The following is a 22,018-nucleotide window of genomic DNA, read 5'->3' as shown; positions in this document are numbered from 1 at the left end:
TTTTTTTTTTTTTTTTTTATCTTTTAATATCTGGTCCGTTTTTGGGTATTCCATGTTTTCAGGAACAGCGGATACGGCAGATGCCTTACAGAGGAGGAAAGAACGCTACAGACAGGAACTGCAGGAGCAGATAGCTGAACAGCATAGGAACAAGAAGAGGTGCGTTTTCTTTAATTCTTGTCTTTTCGTGTACAATTTATAAATGTAAATTGTTTATGTATTGCGATTTTCATTAATTGCAATTCCAGAAGTGTTGCGATTGGATAGTATTGAGTATTGCGATTTTCTTTCCCTTCTTTAACAAAAACAAAAGTTGAAAAAATAAGTGCCATAAATGCCAAGTGCATAAATGTTTTTTTTTAAGCTTTTCAATGTTGATAGTGACAGATGTTACCGTTTAAAATACTCAATTTCAGATTGATCAAGAAACGGATAACTTGCTGACACTAATGAGAAGGGTGATACTGAGATCTGGATTTCAGTAAAGAGCCCAGGTCTGGTTTTAGGGCAGTGGTTGAAATGCGAAAAATGTCACGCAAGTGGGAGTCACTTAGCCTTGACCTTAATCGGTTCTTGTTTAAGTTCATGACAGAGAATGTCTTCTCACACAAATATGTGGAGCCGAATAAACTCAGCATTTTCTTAGCAAATGTTTGCATTTCTGGAAACCTGTCTTTATCCAGCTTGCAGTTAAAGTCAACAAGAGAAAGCTGCTGGTGTTTGCCGCGCCATTCATCGTCCCACTGCATCACATTATTTAATATTAAATAAATGTTAGACTCTAACATTTATTTAATATTAAATTATTTAAAGAAGTGCAGGACATATGTGTTTTCTGCATTTTTTGCTATCCCTCTGTTTTGGAAACCAATATCGCGTAGTCACAGTGACAGCGGTACTGTATAAACAGAAAATACTTAGGTGAATCATTAGTATAAAAAAGTATTGATTCTAGGGAAAATAATCAATTAAAAAAAAATTGCAATACTGTGGAGCCCCAGAGGTGACATGAAAAAAATGAATAAATGAAATAAACAAAATAAGATGTACTGGGGACAAACACTTTTGCGAGATCTCGCAAATCGAACAAACAACCCAGCTTAGCGTAGCGCGCTAGCTAGTAGCATGACATGAGTGTATATACTCTTGATATAATTAACATGTCAATAGTGCAGAAACATTCTTTTCTCGTGTCACAAGTATAGCTAGTTTGTTCTCTTAATACATCCATGGTATAGCAAGCTAGCTATGTGGCAAACTCATGAACTCGCCTTTTCATTGTATAAAGTATTCACCAACGGTAAACATTGTTTTAATTGTTCTTGATCGTTTACATGCGGATCAAAATAAATGATAAATGTACAGTATTTAGACAACTAAGGACATGTTATCATGTCATGCTAGTACCTAGAAAATAGCTAGCTACTAAAGTTAGCCTGCAGTCATTGACAACAGTCATCAACAATGTCCTTTGCAACACTTCACTTTGGCATGTATTACTTAGTAATCCTTACCAAAGTAAATGTTGAATGTATTTAGGTTAGCCAAGAAGATGTTATCATGTTGTGCTACTAGTTAGATGCCTGCTAGCTAGCAAGCTAGGTTAGCCTTATCGTTTGTTGGATTTGCGAGAAATTGCAAATGAAACTCTATCTTGCAAAACAAAGTCAATATCTTGCAAAAGTGTTAATCCCCAGTACATGTAATTTATTTTATTTATTTATTTTTCGCTCCATGTCGCCTCCGAGGCTACGTACGATACATCCGATGTCCGTTATAAGACACAAACAGCAACATCCTGGCAACATGTAATGTGTTCCAGTGTCATTTCTACCTTTCTAGAGTGTAACTAATATAATAATACTTAAAATAGACAATGGTATATGTGTGTCCTTGTTGCAGGGAGAAAGATTTGGGGCTGAAGGTCGCGGCAACCGGGGCAAATGATCCTGAGAAACAGGTGAGCACGTGCGTGACAACCGGCTCTCATTAAGTTTGGGTAAAGAAGACTGATTGATTTATTTTTCCGGTCACGGTGGATGGATACAAATTCACTGAACCTTTTGAAGATTTATGCCTTCTAGCTACATTTGCATGAACAAAAGCTGTGAATGATGGTTGTGTCTCAGCCAACATAGACCGTATGTTTTAAGTGCAAGTGCAGTAAATTCAATTTTTTTGACCAATAGCATTGGTTTATGGAAGCAAATGACAAAACATAGATACAAGGTTTACTGTCCAACAGTGACAATATGCTGTATACATTACATTTGTTTATCTCTCAATCCACAAATCAGCCGGACCGAATCAGGCAGTTGGGACTGCACAGAAGAGAGAATCATCGGGTGCTAGCGCCTTCAGCGACAGGAGAGATTGAAACCTCATCCAGAGGCTTCCACAATAATGTGAAGACCGGTGTTCGAGACAGAGAGACCCCTCCTCCTGAGCAGCCCCATGTTGCCTTCCAGTCCCCTCTGCTGGAGTACAGTTCTGCCCTGAACCTGGGGCGAGGAGGTGTGTCTCCCAACAGCCAGCCTGCTGCCCCCTCCTTCCCCAGAGCCATTGACACACCCAGGTATCCATTACGTTACTTATCATTTCATTTAGCGGACACTTTTAGCCAAAGCAACTTACAGTTGCTATATATCGGAGATAGCACACCTCTGGACCAACTAGGGGTTAAGTGTCTTGCTCAGGTACACATTAGTTGATGTATCGCAGTGGGAATCAAACCTAGATCTAACACACCAAAGACATGTTTTATATCCAAAGCTACACTTCTCAAAATCTCAGTCTTGAAACACCAGCAAATGTCGCCAAACCAACCAAGACTGAAATTTACTGTGGTAAACACAATTCATAAACCACTGGTTGGATGTAACTAAGTACATTTACTCAAGTAAAAAATCTGGGGTACATGTACATTACTTGAGTCTTTACTTTTCATGTCATTAATTGTCTTACTTTTCACTCCACTATATTAATTTTACACCTTTTGGTTACTTAACAAATTAAGATTTTTTGACACAAAACACTGTTTTATAAATAATGAAAACTACGCAACACTATAATTTCAGCTGAAATGATTAGACCATTAAACACTGAGTTGATTGACAGAACAGTTTTGATCGTTTCCGGTTTCTAAAATGTAAGGATTTTTCTGCGTTGTGGACTTTAAAAAAAAACACTGTGTAATTAACAGTACCACACAGTATTTTTACAGTGTGCTAAACAAACTTGCATTGTTTGGAAGTAAAGAAGTCAACAATGAAGCAGCTCCAAGCTTATTTATTTATTTATGATTTATATGCTGCACACAATGTGAGTAGTTTTCCACACAACAGCAGAGAGATGGTGACGTTGGTGAGGAGCCATTAGCAGTAACTTATTACAACACTGATATGCCCGTGGGAGAGTCAATAGTGAACAGTGAGGGTTATACAGTATCAATGACATAATCACGGCAACTCTGGATTCCATGCATGCATCTTCTCCTGTGGCTCTCCTGTGCCTGTGAAGGCAATGTGAATCCCAAAAAGTAGTGTTTCATTAAGATCTTAAGGATTTTCACTTTAAACTCTGTGGTCACAGCTGGTAAGCAAGTTGCTTGCAAGATATCTGACATGTTTTTTTATCATTGTGAAAAATGAACTTCAGTGTACAGTGACTTTTAAGTCAGAATTACTTTGGACTAGTTAGTTAACCCTGGACTCCAAGTACCCTAAAAGGAAGTCTTTCTCACCACCGAGGTTTCTCCCTAAAATGGAGTTTTTCCTCGGCACTGTCGCACTAAATGCTTACTCTTGGGAGAGTTACTGGAATTGTTAGGTCTTTGTATATAATAGAGTGTGGTCTAGTGATTTGATACTATAAATTATAATACCATGTATTTCTTATACTATGATGTAGGACACCTAACTCTTCAAATCCAGCCAGAAAAGACCTGCAGAAAGTTTTAGATTTTCAAATGTGATACTGTGTAAGTTAACATAATTGATAATTTGATATCCTACTTTGTATCTTCAGAATCCCAGTTTTCCCTCCTCATCCTCCCTCCACTCTCAGTGAAACCTACAGAAACCCATATGGAGAGCCCCATCACTACTACGGCACCAGAAACCTGCTCGACCCAAACATGGCCTACTGTAAGCACTGGTCTAAAACAACTTTCTTGGCTACAATATCCCATCACACATAGTAAACATATTGGTATCAAGCTCTACAAATGCAGAGATGGAAAGTTACGAAATGCATTTACTCACGTTACAGTATTGAGATCTTGAAAAAATGAATTTCCCACTCTTTTCATAGGACAACACATGTAGAAGACAGGCTAAATTAATTCACATACATGTAATTAGATCATACAGGCTAGTAAGGTGTGTAGAAGCTAGCTGCTAGTCTGTGAACATTGGGGTCTAACTATTGACTGTAAAGTTGGTCAAACCCATTTATAAAGTCAAAACACGTGATTTGGCCTTGATTTGTATTATAACAGTTTATGTTTAAAGAAATGAAGGATGGCCCTCAGAATTCAATTTCACTTTATTGATTGACAACATTTTATGGGATGGTTTAACTAAAATGGTACATTATACCTTTCTAAGGGTCTTTAATGTCATGTGTGACATGTATTATATTGTTATTACATGTGTATACATTTGTATGGATGTTTGAACAATTGTATAGGTTTTTCTTTAATTAAAAGCAAAAGAGTTTGGGAGTTTGTAGTCAAATTTTTACTACATGGAAGAGATTCCCCTGTCCCGTTTTAATGTTTCCTTTTATAACTTTTACTTAAAGTACATTTTAAATTAACTACTTATTACTTTTACTTGAGTAATCTTTCATCAAAGTATTGGTACTTTTACTTGAGTACAACATTTTATATCTTTTTCCACCTCTGAACAATTGCTACGTTCAACATTATGTTATCATAAATTTAATGTGTGTTCAATATTTCTGTCCAGATGGTCAATTGTCTGTTCCGGGTGCCGGCCTTCCCGTGTCCTACTGGAATGTATCACCGGGGGGGGCTCTGACCAGCCAGTTTGGTGACCACAGCCCTCACAGCCAGCACAGTGGAAGCAGCTTCCCTGAGCTTCCAACACAGTAAATTTCTACCCTTCACTGTTCAGTACTTTGGAGACCCGGGGAAGAAGGGTCAGAAAATGATTAGCAGCCAACATCAAAGTGGCAGTAGATGTGTATCTGCCTGACCAACACACAGGCGTCTTGTTGTCATTTGCTGCCGCTGTCAACTGGTGCTGCTCCATCAAGGACCAAAATCAACTGTTGTCCAATATTAAAAGAAACCACAATTATTTAACACAAAAATTCACAGACTTTTGGAAAAGGATTTATAGAATTTAAAAACAGCAAAACAGTTTAAACAAATCAACAGTGAAACCACCTTTGACTGGGAACCTTTCCCTGAACACAAGACACAATAAGAGTTTACTTGCAAAATGTAATGTGCTAAATAATCGCTTTTCTCGATTACATTGGTTTTTTTGGGAGCCAAAATCACAATCAAAATGTGACTATTTGCACAGACCTACTGTCAAGTTAACGCATTTCAATGAAACTAATATGTATATAAGCAAAAACAGATAAACTATTCTAAACCACTTTATCATTTCTAACCTAACGGAATGGACATGGTAATATGTTTTGTGTCCCATTATATTGGAGAGTTCACTAGTGACCATAATGGAATTGCTTGTGTTGTTTGAACTGACTTGTCATTATAGCGAGATTTAATAAGACACGGTGACAGGACGAAATCGCAAAATCATGGTGTGATTGTGCAACTTTCCTGACAGGCCTAGCAATGAGGCTGCTGCTGTTGACTCGAAAGTCAAGGTTTTCCCTTCTGACGGATCCAGATCAACCCAGGACAGGATATTAAGCTACAGGGATTCTTTGAAACAACAGGTCGGTTAAACCTACATACTGCCTTCATTGTAAATTAGAATAATGCTATATAACACCAGGAACTCTTGTGCTGATGCGGAGATCTAATGACTGTATTATAATAACTGCTTTTCTTAGAATAAATCCAAACGATGATTGGCAGGCTGAGGCTTGAGTTAAGAGCACAGCAAAACGTTGATGGGTGTGGTTTTAATCTAAATTGATCACTACAAAAAAGCAGATGGAGCACGTCTTTTTAAAATACCAGGTACCTGCTAGATTCAGTTATGTCTTATCATAGAGGATGCTGTTAATAATGCTCATTCAAATGGAGACAACATGCATTAAAAGATTAAGCTTTTGAGTATGGTTAGCTAAAGATGGTAAAGTATTTGTACATACATGTTGTTCGATACCTAGTGATGGCCAAATGAAATGTTTTCTTAATATTCTGAGCCCACTAAATGGCGCTTTCTGTTCAACAAAGGATTGAAAGCACAGTGAGCTGCTATTCCTAAAGGCTTTTTCTTTTAAACAGGGGGCCATTTAGTGGGCTCAGAGAATAAAGGAAATTCCTCACCGAGCTTTAATGAAGCATCATTTGACCATCACTATGCATATCTTTAACACAACCTACCATTGCAACCTACATAATGGGGTAAACCCACAATATGGGTTGTGTATGAAGAGCATCACCTTGGCTCAGGTCCTATTTGGTTGGAAACAGTGTTAGGGATTACAGAATACTGTGGTTGCGGGTAACTTTGAACTTTCACTGCATCCTAGTCTGACATGTTGGCAGGAAGCTTCCAGGAGATGCAACAGCAAGCTTAACGACAAGGTAAAATGGACCTAGTTAAGACTAACGGCTATAGTGTAAGTTAATGCCACGCCCTTAAATCCTCGTTCGTTTGTCCTTAGAGTTGGCTGTAGAAGTTTTTGGAATATCCCATTTAGCAGCTGTGCCTTCATGTCCCAGTGCCACCTCAATCCCATCCCAGTCCTTCATCTTCTCCTCTAGTCGCTATATAATGCTGAAGCTACAAAGATCCTCTCTACAACCCCCTTAAGCTTGCATTTTTGTGCCACTGCAGGTGATAAAGAGATAGTTTTTACATGTAATCGGCATTGGCCGATACGCGGCTGCTGCGTTTGCTGATAGTTTTTCCCCAGCATTATTTACAGGCTGGTGTCCACAGGCAGCTCTGTGTTCCCATGGCAGGCAACTTTTGAGGTTTATTGTTTTCTTAAATTATTTAAATGTGTTGATAAAGGATATTTTGTGATGACCTGATAATATCTGTCTAAGTCGGCAAGCAATGCATCATCAAGGCTGTGTTGTAGATGTTGATAAACAGTAAACAATATGCAGTGCACCCATCCATATGATGCACATTGCACACATCGTTTGGGTGACATGAATGGCAGATGATTGCAGAAGAGACACTGATCTGTGTTTTTGTGTATTATTTTTAAAGAAATGGCAGAGAAGATTCCAAAAATCCAGTGTGGCAGGGTTTACATTTTTATGGTGTAAATTGAGGGGGCAAAGGTACCAATTCCTGTTTCATATTCAGGGAATTGTGGTGTCTGATGCTCTTTGCCTTGTGGGATACATGCATATGTTATAGAACTGTTGCACCTGCAACCTTCATTTAAAAACATGTGATAAGTTAAACTAAAATGTGAACATAAACTTGCTACTCATTAAACCTCAAAATAGCCCAAGTTACACATTGTTTTGGTATCAAGATTATATTTGTTTGAAAGATTGACTGTTGGCTGGAGTTTTTTTTTGAAATTCTTTGTTTTACACAATAGGCATCCTGATAAATTTGTCAGGGATATAATTCACTCAAATTTACCCAATGCCTCACTGGGTTAGTTGGGAATAATTGTACTTACCATATTTTCCGGACTATAAGTCACTCCGGACTATAAGTCGCTTCAGTCAATAAATGCGTCACGAAAAGGAGTAGGAGTCTTTAGGAGCTGCATATAGTTGTTACAAGCCAAGAGCGCCCTCTTGCATTTTAAAAATGTTATGTTATATTTTTTATATATAATTCGCACCTGACTAGAAGTCGTAGGACCAGCCAAACTATGAATAAAAAGTGCAACTTATAGTTTGGAAAAAACTGTACACAAAGCAGGAGAAGATGTAGTGAAGAACAGTGTGTTGTCATTTGAGGATTTGGATATAATTTGGAATACCCTGTACTGCAGATCCAGGAGCAACAGGAACAGAGGCGTCTAGAGAGGGATGAGAGGGAGCGTCACGAGGCCCGGCTGGAGGCCGAGATGAAGAAGCACCAGCCCTGGGGCCGAGGAGGTGGAGGAGCCCCACTCAGAGACAGCACTGGAAACCTCATCGGTATGGTTTCATACAAGTCAAGATATTACGCTACCGGTCATAAGTTTGGGGTCACTTCGAAATTTCTATTTCACTCCAATGTAGACGGAATACCAGCTGAGATCCAGGGTACAAGCGGCCGAAATGGGTTTCCTCAGGAGGGTGGCTGGCGTCTCTCTTAGAGATAGGGTGAGAAGCCCAGTCATCCGAGAGAAGCTCGGAGTAGAGCCGCTGCTCCTTCGCGTCGAAAGGAGCCAGTTGAGGTGGTTCGGGCATCTGGTAAGGATGCCTCCTGGGCGCCTCCCTAGGGAGGTGTTCCAGGCACGTCCAGCTCGGAGGAGGCCTCGGGGTAGACCCAGGACTAGGTGGAGAGGTTATATCTCCAACCTGTCCTGGGAACGCCTCGGGATCCCCCAGTCGGAGCTGGTTGATGTGGCTCGGGAAAGGGAAGTTTGAGGTCCCCTGCTGGAGCTGCTGCCCCCGCGACCCGATACCGGATAAGCGGATGAAGGTGGATGGATGGATGACCAGCTGAGATCAGTTTTTTTTAACCAGGGCAGCAGTTTTCAGATAACATTATGTGCTTAATAATGGCTTCTCCAATGTTTTCTCAGTTTTTTAAAAGGATATCAGATTAGTAAATAGAATGAGCCTTTGGAACAATGCAGGAATGGATAGTGATAATGGACAATATAGATATTGCATTAACGATCAGCCACCCAGTCAGATCAGCTGATATTCTGTCTATAATGGTGGGGTATGGAAATGCCTAAGTGACCCCAAACTTTTGACCGCTAGTGTTTGTACAGCACATTTCATACAACAGGCACTAACTCAATGTGCTTCATAATAAAAGCAAGCAATACAAAATAGTATTACAATAAAAATAGAATAGGGTAAGTATGTAATGTCTTATTTAAAAAAAGGAATGATATAATTAAATTGCTAATTCTATGATAAATCATTTACCACACACTTTTCACCTAACAACAAAATGTTTTAGTCAGCTTTTAAAAAAAAAACTGATGGAGCAGACCTTAGTTCCTGTACAGTAAAAAGGTATTTTCTTGTTTGACAACTTTTTTTTTTCCTGACCCACACTCTATTGTCCACTAATAAGTTCTTGCCTGTTGGTGGTGGTGGTTTTGTTGTGGCCAGCTGACCTCAACCAAATGCACAAAGTGAATGAGGAGGCCTACATCAACCCGGAGCAGTGGCAGAGGAGAGCCATGGCTGCCAGGTCGGCCCGCCAGGTGGAGCTCCCTGATTCCAGCGACAGGCTCTCTGTCTCCGGTACTGTAGCAGAGTGCAGTAGCCATGACACTAGCGACAGGCTCTCTGGTACAGTAGTCATCTTTTTTGCAATGTATTGTAGCCATGCACATTAAAACACCTCTCGCATCACAGCCTGCACTGGAACATGCAACATTTGAAATTAACATAGATATTTTAGTCATACTTTCCAAACCATCACAAAGCACTGTAAAATACAAAGAAAACAGGGGGACACTGCTGCTTTTATAAACGCCTAGAGAAGCATTCAGCTCTACGTACAGAGCGTCATATTTGCTTACACTAGCACCAGAGCATGGCAGTGAAGGTTTGTGCTCCACCTTCTAATATACTGATGTTTCAGCTAATGCTTGGGTAGAGTATTATTAAGAAAAAAAATGTTCTTTGATGCTACTCGCATAGAATTGACAAATGTTTTCGTCTTTCTGCAGGTTATACCCATGCCCAAACCCCCCAGTTTGCCCGAGGCAATGTGTTTTCCAACCAGCCCAGCCAACAACAGCTCAACGAGCAGGACAAGTACAAAGCTTACCTCAAACAGCAGGTACCGCTCCAAACTACTTTTACTGTCTTATGGTAGGCTGTCCCGTCGGCTATTCACTTCTGCTGGCCATCGTCCATCCTTTTAGACATTCTGTTCTCTAGATGTTTGGTCAGCTCCCTGTAATAAAGTGTGAGGAAAATTTTTAGGAAAATTTCATAAACCAGAACTAGGTTTGTTTCAGGTCTTGCTTGAAGTTTTCCAAGTAAAATTTGTTTTGGGTTTGTGTAAACAGGTTTATGTGGTCAATAATATGTTTTATTTTTTATTTTTTTTACAGATTGAGGAGAAAATGCGTAAAAAGGCGGAGGAAAGGGAACAAACAAGATTGGAAGAGGAGAAGGAGGAGAAGAGGCTGGCGGAGCAGAGGGCTCGCATCCAGAGGGAGTATGATGAAGAACAAGAGAGGAAGAAACGGAAGGAAATGGAAGTGAGGAGCTTGTCACACTTGTGTTTAATAGTTCCTTCATTATTACTAAATACTACTCTGCAGGAAAATGCCCTTACCCCTCTTATCTATCGCTGCCGGGCTCTTTTTCCTGTCCCTCAGCAAAAGGCCAAGAATGAAGAGCTGATTAAGCTGGCTGAACAGAGAAAGAAAGAAGTTGAGAGAGAGAAGAAAGAAGCAGAAGAGAAGGAGAGAAGAGCAGCAGTGAGAAGAGAGTACGAGAGGGAGAGGCAGGCTCGGGTGGAGGAGGTTAGTTTACGCCACACTGCAATAAGAGACATTAAAATTTAATTTAACTTTTTAAATTTTTTTTTATTAAAGATCATTAACACTGCAAAGTCCAGAATTCCATATGCTAAAACCGCCAAGCGTGTATATTTTCCCACTGCCGAAAAATTGCCAGCTGTGACAAAAATGGCATTTCCTAAAGCAGTTAAGTTATTCATTTTTATCAGGTCCGTTTATGGCCTTTAGACTCTTTCATCACAGATCAAATACACACAGGCCGGGGCCGTGCTCTTCAGTGCGTGCTCCTGAGTAGTAAACACTTCGTCCTGTATTGGTTGAGCCGACACTAAAGTATATAACTATTTAGAATTAGTTTAGCTAGTGCTTTAAGTGAATGTTAGAAACTGCTACGTGAGTTATGTCTAACTAGGATGTGTAATGTTGTCGCTTGACTGTAACTGAGGCACATGTCCCGTCAGAGTCTGAGGCGCTCCTCGTCGTCGGATGAAGATTCCTTACATAATGAAATTGACAGGTCATTGATCTGTGCCCGATCCAATTCTCGCTCTCTAATGTCCACATCTAGCTTGCTCTGGCTTATGTCAAAACACATGTAAACAATACAGCGTTGCTAGTCAATGGTTGTGTTATGAATGCAATATACAGCGGGAGGTTAGTTGTACCCGCTGGCTGTTTATGGTCTAAATGTTCATATTTTCGTTTTATTTTTATACCATACCCTCCATAACTCATTAGATGATTTAATAAACCCATTTTAGGAAAAGGCATGGACTGAGACAGGATGGGGTTTCATGATAAGCGTTACATACATTTAAAAATGTGAGGTGGGACAATTTTAACCATTGGCCATTTTAGTGTTAAAACATTTTTTGGGGGGCTTTTATGGCCTTCAAAGGTTCCATGGCATGGCGTGTCACTTTGAGGTTTTTTAACATTAAAATGAGTTCCCCCCCAGCCTGCCTATGGTCACCTAGTGACTAGAATTGGCAATATTTATCTTGATCTGAAATCTTGGTTACCTCCCCTTTCTCTGCTTTGCCTGCCCAGAGAATTTGGCCCGGCCATGAGAGAGAGACATCATGGCTTTCAAACGAGCAAAGTGGCAGTTGGTCAAGGCCACACCCCCTCTCTCCTTCTCAAAAGCTACAGACTCAGAAATGGCATGTACTAAGGAAAGCTCATTGTGAGACTGACTCCAGTGGCTGTTATTCTGCACCAAGGCTGAATTATTTTTAAATAGACTTCAGATACAGTATTAAGGGACCACTAAGGTCTATATAAAAAAGAATTCAGATATAGTATTAGGGGACCACTAAGGTCTATATAAAAGCATCCAAATAACAACATGTCGTGGGACCTTTTAATTGTAAAATGGGAAATTGTAACATTTAGAAACTGTAAGTCTCAATATCATTTAAATATGACATATTTTCTAAATAATAATTTTACAACAGTTATCCAGTAATTAGCAAAATTTCAATAATAACTCTGTAATCGGTCTCATTAGACTTCTGGCAGTGAGTTGTTGCAGCTGGCACTATTTTGCCCTCCTTTTCACTTGTGTTGTCAGCTTGTGATCTTTTGTTTGCAGAAGGTAAAAAAGGCGTAGGGCCACAGAACTCTCTTTCACCGACTGCCACCGTCTGTACCGTCTTAACTGAACTGCTTTCCACAGTGTTGGATAACTAGGCAATACCACAGCAGATCAACAACACAACACTGGTGTGTCATGGTCCTTAAGAAGCAAGAAGTAACTTTTTTTTTTTTTCCTGCTTTGACATTCTTTATTGTTTGGGGAAATTATCTTATCAGCCTCTGCTGCCACTGGCTGATCCTGCTTCCTTTTACAGTGTTGCTATGCTTGGCAAGACTTGATTGTTTTTCTTAGGACCATTTTGCAGGTGATCTTAGACAAAAGTTGCATTTACATTTACATTAAAAACTACTTCCAGTGTTACCTTTAACACTGGAAGTAACACTGTTTTTGGTTTTTGTTTGTTTTTAACAGTGGGGGCAGGTCGACTAGCGGCAGGTAGACTAATACAATACAGACTTAAACATAAGTTATACAACTTACAGTTCTCAAGGATGCACACAACTATCAACTGTCCAGCTCTCCTCCAGACAGTGGCAGTCTCTTTTTTTCTTTCTCTCTTTTTAAATTTTTTAAAAACCAATCATTCAGATCTGATTCAGGTGGGTAATATTTCCCAGTGATGTGACAGACTTAGGAAAACTTTTGTTTACTATGACATTAATATTCCCTCTTTGGCAGTCTTGAGTCATACAGACAGTGGGCGACAACCATCAAGCTACATTTTTATCTATTTTATGATATTCTTATGAAGTATGTGTTCTTAGATCTGCAGGGAGCCCTCACCTCCAATCCCGGCTCTGCAGAGGAAACATGGGCTACACCAGTACACGCCAAGGCCCCCCACTGTTGAAAGCCAGCATTCAACTGCCCCACTATCTGTGAGTCATGCACGCATGCACGCCCAGACATCTTTCATCTCTATATAAAAAGAAAATGATATGTTTTCAGTAACTTCTTTCCTGGATGCATTATCTACCCCTTTGGGTATCTCTATTTGAATACCTTTTCACTTTTCTATCTTTCAGGAGCGCTCTTTATCTGGTCTCCATTCCCCTCCTGTCCCTGCTTGTAGGAATCAACTCCGAGCTGCAGGTACTGTATCAGCTAGGCAGTTGAAAAAGGGGATCGGAGTGTCGCCAGTCTTCGAACCAAACACTAAAACACTGTAGAATTGGCGGTCTGTCCCATGGACAGGGTTAAAATATGTCAACAGGCAGTACAATTTGTTTCACATTTCCTGGACCACTTACTTAGTGTCACATCTGTGATGTCATCTTGTAGTTTTTAACTTTTTTTATTGGTGTTAAAAGCCCTGTTTTAAATGAAACTGTGCGTTTCCAGGTGACCAACACAAAGTGTTCAGCGAGCTGTCAGTGCTGCGTCGACAGCTTCGCAGTGAACAGAAACGGCTGGCGGACCGTCTGCAGCAGGGCGACTGGGAGGAACTAGACAGGTAGTCTCTCTGTCTGTCTGTCATTGGATAAAAACTTAAAATAGCTACAAGTAATTAATGGTTAAAATGGATAGCCAAAAGCAAGCACATGGTCTTGGTTTGAACGTTGGTAGGGACTTTTTTTTAGGTTTTTTTTGTAGATGCACACACGCACACGCACACGCACACGCACACACACACACACACACACACACACACACACACACACAAACACACAAAGCTTTTGCTTTCTCTGTAATGACAGCGCAAAGCTTTTGCTTACACCATATATTTGCTTATTCAATTTGCTTAAAACAGGGCATGTACATTTTTCTCCGATTTTAAGCAGATGTTTTAAATTGGATTGTAATGACCAAAATCATGACGAATTATAAAAAATAGATATGATACACTTTCACAACACATGTTCCACAATAACAAATGGATAATAACTGCTTCTCTGTTTGAATACGTTTTGTTTCTGTAAACCTCACCTGAGATTCTAACGCTCTAGCCTCTCTGTCGGTCAGTTGCTTTTAAACTACACAACTCGAGTTTCCTGCAACCAAAAACAGCAGCAAGGCTCTAGCTTTAGCTTGTCTTCTCTTATGTTTATCTCATCTCCTAAAATTTCACTTATTCATTTTTTAAACAGCTCAGGAACTTACAGCCCGACAGCTCATCTGTCTGTGTTTAATGCCATAATACATTTCTGCCCTATCTATGGCCGTTTCTGATTAAAGAACTGTGAGCCATGGTGTGCCCCTGTTTCTCAGACTTTATGGTTTAGAACGAGTGTGAGGATTCTGCTGTGCCATATGAGTGACTGATGCCAATTAGGTTTGTAAGCCTTTGTGTGTTCTTGTCTTTCTTTTTGCAGACATCATGAGCGTCCCCTGGTGGACGTGTTTGATATGGCCAGGCTTCGGCTCCAGGCGCCTGTCCGAAGGCCGAACTCCAGAAACATGGAACCTAGAAACTTGATGCAAAACCATGACTCCCTTCAGCTCAAACACACAGGTAATACACAAGTCCTACACTCTTACTTGTATTCTGCTGCAAACCAGCAATAATTAGCTTTGTGACTGGTTTGTATGTGTGTTTGTGAGTCAGACAGTGAGTCCGAGCTGGGCTTCAGTGAGTTTCCTAAGAGGGAGGAAGTGGGTGTGGCCAGCAGAAGGCGGCGGGACCACAGGGATCCATATCACCACTTCAACAGCCAGAGGTCTACAATCCAGGACGGTCAGAGTTCACTGCATTTCTTATGTTTGAAAATAGCCAAAGAGTATTGTACACACAGTAATCTAGTCAAGTCAATGCTCTTTTTTTTTGTTTTTTAGAAAGGTGAAAGTAAGATTATCATTAATCCAAACATAAAATATATGGTACAGAAAACCCCCCAAAAATACACCTCGCTGCATTTCATAGTCCGATGTATCCCTTTGCAGTCTTTAAAAAAAAAAAAAAGGTGATTAGATCTTAATATGCAAACTAGGTAGGTGAGGCTGGAAGGCTTGTCAACAAACGTGACGTGTATTTGTTGACCCGACTAAATCAGGGATCTTGGTTAGAGAAGAATAGGCTCAAGGAATGGCAATTTAGTGTTCGTTTAACCCTTTGATGCCACAGGAAATTCCACCAGATGCTTGTCTTTTTGCAAATATCATTTTCCTTCTGCTTTCTTTGTGTTTTTTTGCATTTTAAACTCTGGTTTAAAATGTATGAGGACTATGGTTAACTGCGCCTCCGATCTCTGCAGGGTAAATCCAGACAGCTAGCTAGACTATCTGTCCAATCGTAGTTTTCTCTTGCAAAACAAGTTCCTCCCGAGGCTATTTTGCAGCACCTCCGTGCGGCGCTTAGCACTGCCCAAGACAATTGTGATTGGTTTAAAGAAATGCCAATAAAACAAAGCATGTTTTTTTTTAGCCAGACCCTCCTCCACGGTGCTGTAGAAGAAGGTCTGGCAAAGTGAGACTATTTCTGTTAGCCTGACAAGCCAGACCCACAGGAGCTACATCAAGATGTTTGGTCTGCAAGGCTCAATCCGCGAGACGGGATAAACTCTTGTATTTCAAATTCCCTCTGCATGCAAAAAGGATATTGCTACAAACAACCAGCGCAACGATAGTTATGAGATTTAACTTTTGACGTATCCGGTCGGCAAAACTCCAAACACATCTTCCTTTTTTAAGAATGACTTCAGTGCCGCTCACATATATACACAGTAAATATTTGTACTTGTGTTGCAGATTATTTGGACCTGTCCCCATTGCAGCAAAACAATTATGTGGTGAGTTGAATTTAAATAATTGCTTGGTTTTAATCAAGTTGCCTTGCTTTAGATACAAAGAAGTGTACCCGATTCTATCTGGTTTATATTTACTAAAGCAACCAGCTAGTAACTGTTGGAGTGGAATTGTGAAAATAGTTGTTTATGTTACAGAGGAGTGTGATGGGGTCTGCAAGAGGTTCTCTGCTGGACTCAGAGAGTGCTTTCATTGGTAAGACCGCCCTGATGTACATATTTTGATAAAGGCCTTTTTACAGTCATTATTTTTTTTATCACAACATGCAATCGTTTTTTTAATCATAGTGGTGCAGACATTTGTGAATAACCTGGAGTTGTGGATCTCTCGGTTTCACAACACACAGCCACCCAAAGCTCTTAGAGCTACTACAGAACTGAAGTATTATTTTCTTTCCTTGGACACACATTGTACTGCCACCGGTATTTATTCAGAATGGAGAGATTGACCAGCTTGTGTTACTGAAGGATGTGTCCATGTTTGATTTAACTCTAATTATTATATATAATTTATTAAAAAGTGGTGTTGAAATTAGGGATGCACCAAATCCAGGATACTATTATTGGTGTGTGTGTGTGTGTGTGTGTGTGTGTGTGTGTGTGTGTGTGTGTGTGTGTGTGTGTGTGTGTGTGTGTGTGTGTGTGTGTGTGTGTGTGTGTGTGTGTGTGTGTGTGTGTGTGTGTGTGTGTGTGTGTGTGTGTGTGTGTGTGTGTGTGTGTGTGTGTGTGTGTGTGTGTGTGTGTGTGTGTGTGTGTGTGTGTGTGTGTGTGTGTGTGTGTGTGTGTGTGTGTTCCGATTGTTATGAATTTGTTGATGAAAACCATGTGTAGGAATGAGGTGATGCACATGGATATCGATTCAAATCATTGACAGGGTAATCGGAATTGAATCGTGAGAGCATAGTATTATATATGTATCTAGTATCATCAGGTTAATGTAAATACTGTATAGAGGAGTGGAAATAAGTGGGAGGAAAGACAACAAACGGTAGCACAAGTGTATCTTCCAAAGTTTGTGTAGTTGACTGTGGGCTAATTTAGCTTTTGGCTGTCTGTGTGCGTGGTGTGTTGAGACCCCCTAGGCGATGCCTTTCCAGTGCCGCGCACTCCAGAGCTTGAAAAAGCCCCTATGCTGTCAGCCAGAGAGAGGAGGCGGCTGGCCAAACAGCCACAACGACCCCAGGTACTTTGGTTCACACAGCACGCACTCCTCACACGTTTCTGATGCGTGGCGTAGCTTTAATTAATACATTTGTTTCAAATCACAAAGTCAATCACATCGCCGTTTCCCGCGCTTGTTTCAGGATGGAGCTGCTTCCAGCCAGCCCTCTGGCCAACACGAGGACTACTCCCTCAACATGGGTTACAGCCGGCAGCAGGAAGCAGAGCCCAGCGGTGAGGGGGGGAACCGGTACAGGACAGATCGCCTGAGGGCTCTCAGTCGTCATGGCAACACAGCTGGTACAACTTGAAACTTCCCGTTCTTTTATTACATGTAATTATTCCTGTTGTCTTTAGTAGAGTATATGTCGTAGATGTCTGACTCAGGGCTTTAAAGCTGCTCTGGGTAGAATGCAATGAAACGCCAGGATTTGAAGTAGAGTGAGAAGTCTTCCTGAAGCGCTCCCTCTCCCCTCTTCGTCACCATTAAATTCCGCCAGTATTCTAATAGTCAAGGGGACCGCTGGTTCTAGTTTGACATTAAACTCATTACGTTCTGTAGCAGTCCACCCAGGGTGAAACCTTCATGCAGATGACGAGTTGGGGGTTTAACTCTTTTAGCGTTTGACTCCCTGTCTCCTGTTCTTCAGGACCAGTGGATCTGTCTGATGACAGCTCCTCCCCTCCCCGGTTTCCTCTTCACAATCTTAACCATCAAAGCTCTGAAGACCGTGTCTCCACGGACCCCTGGATGCGGCCTGGAACATCGGACACACTGAAAGGTTTGGACCGACCGTCAAGAAGGCAGCGCTTGGTGACGTAGTGGCGTTTGTCCACCGAGACTAGGAGGTGCCTTCTTCTTCTTCTTCTTCTTCTTCTTCTTTTTCTTCTCCTTCTTCTTCTTCTTCTTCTCCGTCTTCTTCTGACAGCTCGTCTTAACACGCTCTTTGAATCAAAAGATCATGGTTTGTTTTAACTTCTGCCTTTGTGTTGGATATGTCAATATGAATGCCTGGAAAATGATAATTATGGGTGTATGTACTTTTCATTAAATCATTGTTTTAAGTCAGAGAACCTTAAAATCACAGTGAGAACGTACATGTTGTTGTTGTACTATTTTATTAATAACTAAATTATGTCTTAAATAAATTATATTTTAAGTATATGAACTGTATTTTGATTGTTTTCATCCTCTGACTAGGCATCACACACTTCCATTCATAAAGCTTAAAGACATGAGCCAACACATTATATTTATGTTACATGGTTACAATTCCAACAATTAACTGTGCAAAATGTATTTAGAAAACCCACTTTTATATACAAATTTGTGCTTAAGCTTTTATTTGGATACATTAGAAAATAGATTGTTGCCAAATTAGATTGAGAAGATTGATACCCCTCTCTCGTCTGTTCAATATAAAGCTATAGCCACCCTCTAGTTAGCTTATCATAAAGGCTAGAAACAAAAAGCTAAAAAATGAAACTCACTAGATGTTTTGTGTCAAATTGTGTAAAGCAGTTTAAAAACATAAGACCTCTGCATTCTAGGCCATGCATTATCTGCCAATGGCACTGCATTAATATCCAAGCCATTGAAAGTAGTTCTCGGGCTGAAAATTGTACTTTAAAGCAACCAGACTTGTCCATCCACCATGAATTGACCTGATACCATCCTGTTGCTATGATTGCTATGGAATAATCTGCTTTATTCTGCCTCGTTTCAGTCAACACACTTTCCAAATATAACATGCTGAGCTTGTAACTTGCTGAGTTTCAGACTAAACTACACATCCGTACGTAAGTATTGTCACACAGAGCTAATAGTGTGGCTGTAGAGACTCAGTCTTCTTGTTTTCCATTTTCTCGAGCTTTACAGGATTTGGGGCTTCCTGCTGTTAAACAGCACATATTCTCATCACCCAGTGAAATCGTGAGCAGTCATTACATTATTCACTGCCTGTGGAGCAGCTCCAGGATTTGTCTCTAAATCGTAGCCTGAATAATGTCTTTAATCTGCTGTTCAGTAAAAGTAAAGACCATTTACGCTGAATGTTTCCTGTCTGAAAAAAGCCTGTGGGAACCCTGTTTTCTGCATCATCCACCAAACCAGAACAAACCTAAAACAAGCAAATCACCACAGCTCTTCATTTTCTCATCATTTGAATGGTCCCACTAGAAGTACAACAGTGATGGCACACATCCAAGATGTGGATTACCACCCAAAAGGGAGATTTTATAATGACCTGTCCACCAAATCCAAACCAAAATCTCTATTTAGACTAGACTGGATTTGATGCAGTGACGGCACAGACTGCAGTGTTTGCTCTGCTTAAAGTGGTTTTAGAGCTTTGTAGTTGTTGAGCTAGCGGCTCTCGGTCCTCACGTCTAAAACTTTTTTTTATAGTGCTGGGTAGCAAGTCAGTGTATTGAAATTAAAATGTAAAAATAATTGTAACATAAATAAAAGTGGATGACCAAAGGTCAGTGCTGTGGTATCTTAAAAGAGAGAATACCTGTCTGTTTTCCACTTCTCTGTGCTTACCTATTGTTTTTTGTTCTCCTTCCATCAGCTTGGTCTCTTTCAGTACCATCCCTTTGTACTTGGTTTCATTCACGCTCTCACGTGTGTACACACACACACACACACACACCTGTACACACACAACTTCACACTCTCTTTCCTGCCTGGATGGGCACTGTCACTTGCTCTCTCTCTCTCTGTTAGTATAAGTGATGACCTTCTAAACCATTGGATAGGAAGGAGGATAGAAGCCATCTAAACTCTGCTACACCCCCATTACTCAACCAGACACCCCAGTGTCAATTCCTACATACACACACGCTACATTCCACTCAACATTACACTGACTTAGGAAGGCCACAGCAGCATAGTATGGCTAGCAACTAAATCCAAAATATTTATCGTCCAGGCCAAAACCTCCCCAGTTGGTTAGAACAATTTATTGCTCCAAACTCATTTTATGGTCTTTAACTTTCCAACGGCCCAACACAAAACACAAGAGGAGACCAGCAAGCCTTTTGCGGCACCTGCGCTGTCACCATCTAGTCTGAGCCAGCTACGTTAAGTGCCCACTTTAATACTTGTAGCTTTTTAGGTGTGAAAAGGCATCTAATATGTCAGATTTCAGCCACTGTTAAAGTTATTACTGTCTGACCACACGATGGGGAGATGGAGAAGTCTCGTTCTGAAATCATGTGAGGGGATTGGCTGGAGGAGACAGCGGTGTGAACCCTTGGCTTTGTGTCATCTTAGCTACACTTTGCCTACTTGATGGCTCTCTCTATTCATCAACGGGTTGAATATGCAACAAACATTCCCTTAACCCTTTTCTTTAACCCTCCCGTTGTCTTTGGGTGAAATTTGACCCCTTTCCAAAAAGTTCCTGTATCAGAAATTTGGGTTTCTTTCAAACAAATTGTCCAAAAAGTAACGTAGATGGTTCCCAACAATGCTCCTCCTCTATAGCATTTGAAAAAAAAAAACTGGTAAAAGAAAGAAAAGTGTTAAAAAAAGAGATATAAAAGACTAAAAGCAAAAGGCTCAGAAAAAGTTGTCAAACCTTGAAAAAGTTGACAAAATCATTGAGGGGGAAGCCACAAAAGTGTAAAAATCACAACCATAACCTTGATAAAAGGTTTTCATTTTAAATTTTAACTCTGAAAAAGAAAAATTTCCAGGTTGGCGGGAACACAACACGAGGGTTCAACCAATCTAGTGGTTCATGAAGCTTCATGAAGCTCCATTTGGCCACCACTACCTCCTAATAAACCAACACACAGACAGAGACAGTCCACCATGATGGCTGTATTTAATACTTTACATAGAGGAGCATTTTATAAACACACTGTATTGTATTGGTACTAACCTGTATCTAACCTGTACTGTGTGTGTGAAACCCAGACTAGGTAAATGACTTTAGTGCTTGTCTTGGACAGGATCCCATTCATTTTGGTCAGCTTTATGAATCCTTGATAAGGCTAATGAATGCCATAGCTCACTTATGCTAATCAGTCTCTTGAATTAGCCTTCTACTGGAGTAGCCTATTAGTGGAGATCACAGCGTAATGGATGATATTAGGGCTGCAATGCCCACTACAGTTTCTATAGAGTGTTTGTGTGTGTGTGCGTGTAAATTAGTTTGTCTTTCCAAGTTTTAGTATTTTATATTTTTGTGCAGCTATATATGTTTGTGTTTGAAGGAATAGCTGTGCTTATGAAGCATAACAAATGTTCAAAGTGGATATTAACTAAACACAGAAACATATTTTATCCTTTTAATTATGCTCTATCATTGAGAAGTGTTTTATTTTAGGAAACTGTATGTAAGAAGGCAACTGGAAACTGGAGTAATTTCATTGTCTCACCACTGGATGGCAATAGTGTATTTCACAGGACTACCTGAAGTACCAGAATAGAAAAGTCTCTCCAAACAATGGACTTCAGACTACAAGATAATATATTCACACTCATGAGGCAACTGGGCTTGTTTCAGTAGCCACACTGAGTATGATTAAAATTAAGAGAGAGAATGTATTTAAATGTATTCAGATTGAGACTGTGAACACTGTTTGCCTCTCCTTTCCTCTCACCCTTCTTTATCCCGTCCCTGTCTCGTCTTTCACTTTATCATTCCTTGTCTTTTCATTCCCCTCCTCCCTCCACTCCTCCCCAAGTTCAAGCCAGGAAGCATAAAAC

The 22,018-nt window shown here is 40.3% G+C and overlaps 1 protein-coding gene across 1 annotated transcript in view; it reads left to right on the top strand.

Annotated features, from left to right (window-relative positions):
* LOC117951358 (centrosome and spindle pole-associated protein 1-like) overlaps positions 1-18,207 on the top strand; it is a 24,516-nt gene extending 6,309 nt beyond the window's left edge. Inside the window, exons 8-29 of the mRNA XM_034883047.1 lie at positions 63-159; positions 1,903-1,960; positions 2,298-2,575; positions 4,027-4,145; positions 4,971-5,112; positions 5,826-5,937; positions 6,719-6,757; positions 8,143-8,290; positions 9,428-9,610; positions 9,994-10,106; positions 10,384-10,533; positions 10,654-10,800; positions 13,162-13,275; positions 13,423-13,489; positions 13,739-13,850; positions 14,710-14,849; positions 14,943-15,071; positions 16,082-16,122; positions 16,276-16,333; positions 17,211-17,320; positions 17,442-17,598; positions 17,949-18,207. Of these exons, the coding sequence (XP_034738938.1) occupies positions 63-159; positions 1,903-1,960; positions 2,298-2,575; positions 4,027-4,145; positions 4,971-5,112; positions 5,826-5,937; positions 6,719-6,757; positions 8,143-8,290; positions 9,428-9,610; positions 9,994-10,106; positions 10,384-10,533; positions 10,654-10,800; positions 13,162-13,275; positions 13,423-13,489; positions 13,739-13,850; positions 14,710-14,849; positions 14,943-15,071; positions 16,082-16,122; positions 16,276-16,333; positions 17,211-17,320; positions 17,442-17,598; positions 17,949-18,121 (2,687 nt within the window). The 3' untranslated portion in view covers positions 18,122-18,207. The remainder of the gene's footprint in view (positions 1-62; positions 160-1,902; positions 1,961-2,297; positions 2,576-4,026; positions 4,146-4,970; positions 5,113-5,825; positions 5,938-6,718; positions 6,758-8,142; positions 8,291-9,427; positions 9,611-9,993; positions 10,107-10,383; positions 10,534-10,653; positions 10,801-13,161; positions 13,276-13,422; positions 13,490-13,738; positions 13,851-14,709; positions 14,850-14,942; positions 15,072-16,081; positions 16,123-16,275; positions 16,334-17,210; positions 17,321-17,441; positions 17,599-17,948) is intronic.
* Positions 18,208-22,018: the final 3,811 nt, after the last annotated feature.

Source organism: Etheostoma cragini, chromosome 10 (assembly GCF_013103735.1).
Source record: "Etheostoma cragini isolate CJK2018 chromosome 10, CSU_Ecrag_1.0, whole genome shotgun sequence".
Classification (NCBI taxonomy): Eukaryota; Metazoa; Chordata; class Actinopteri; order Perciformes; family Percidae; genus Etheostoma; species Etheostoma cragini.
Note: the sequence above shows the minus strand (reverse complement) of the source record. Positions and strands in the feature narration are given on the sequence as shown.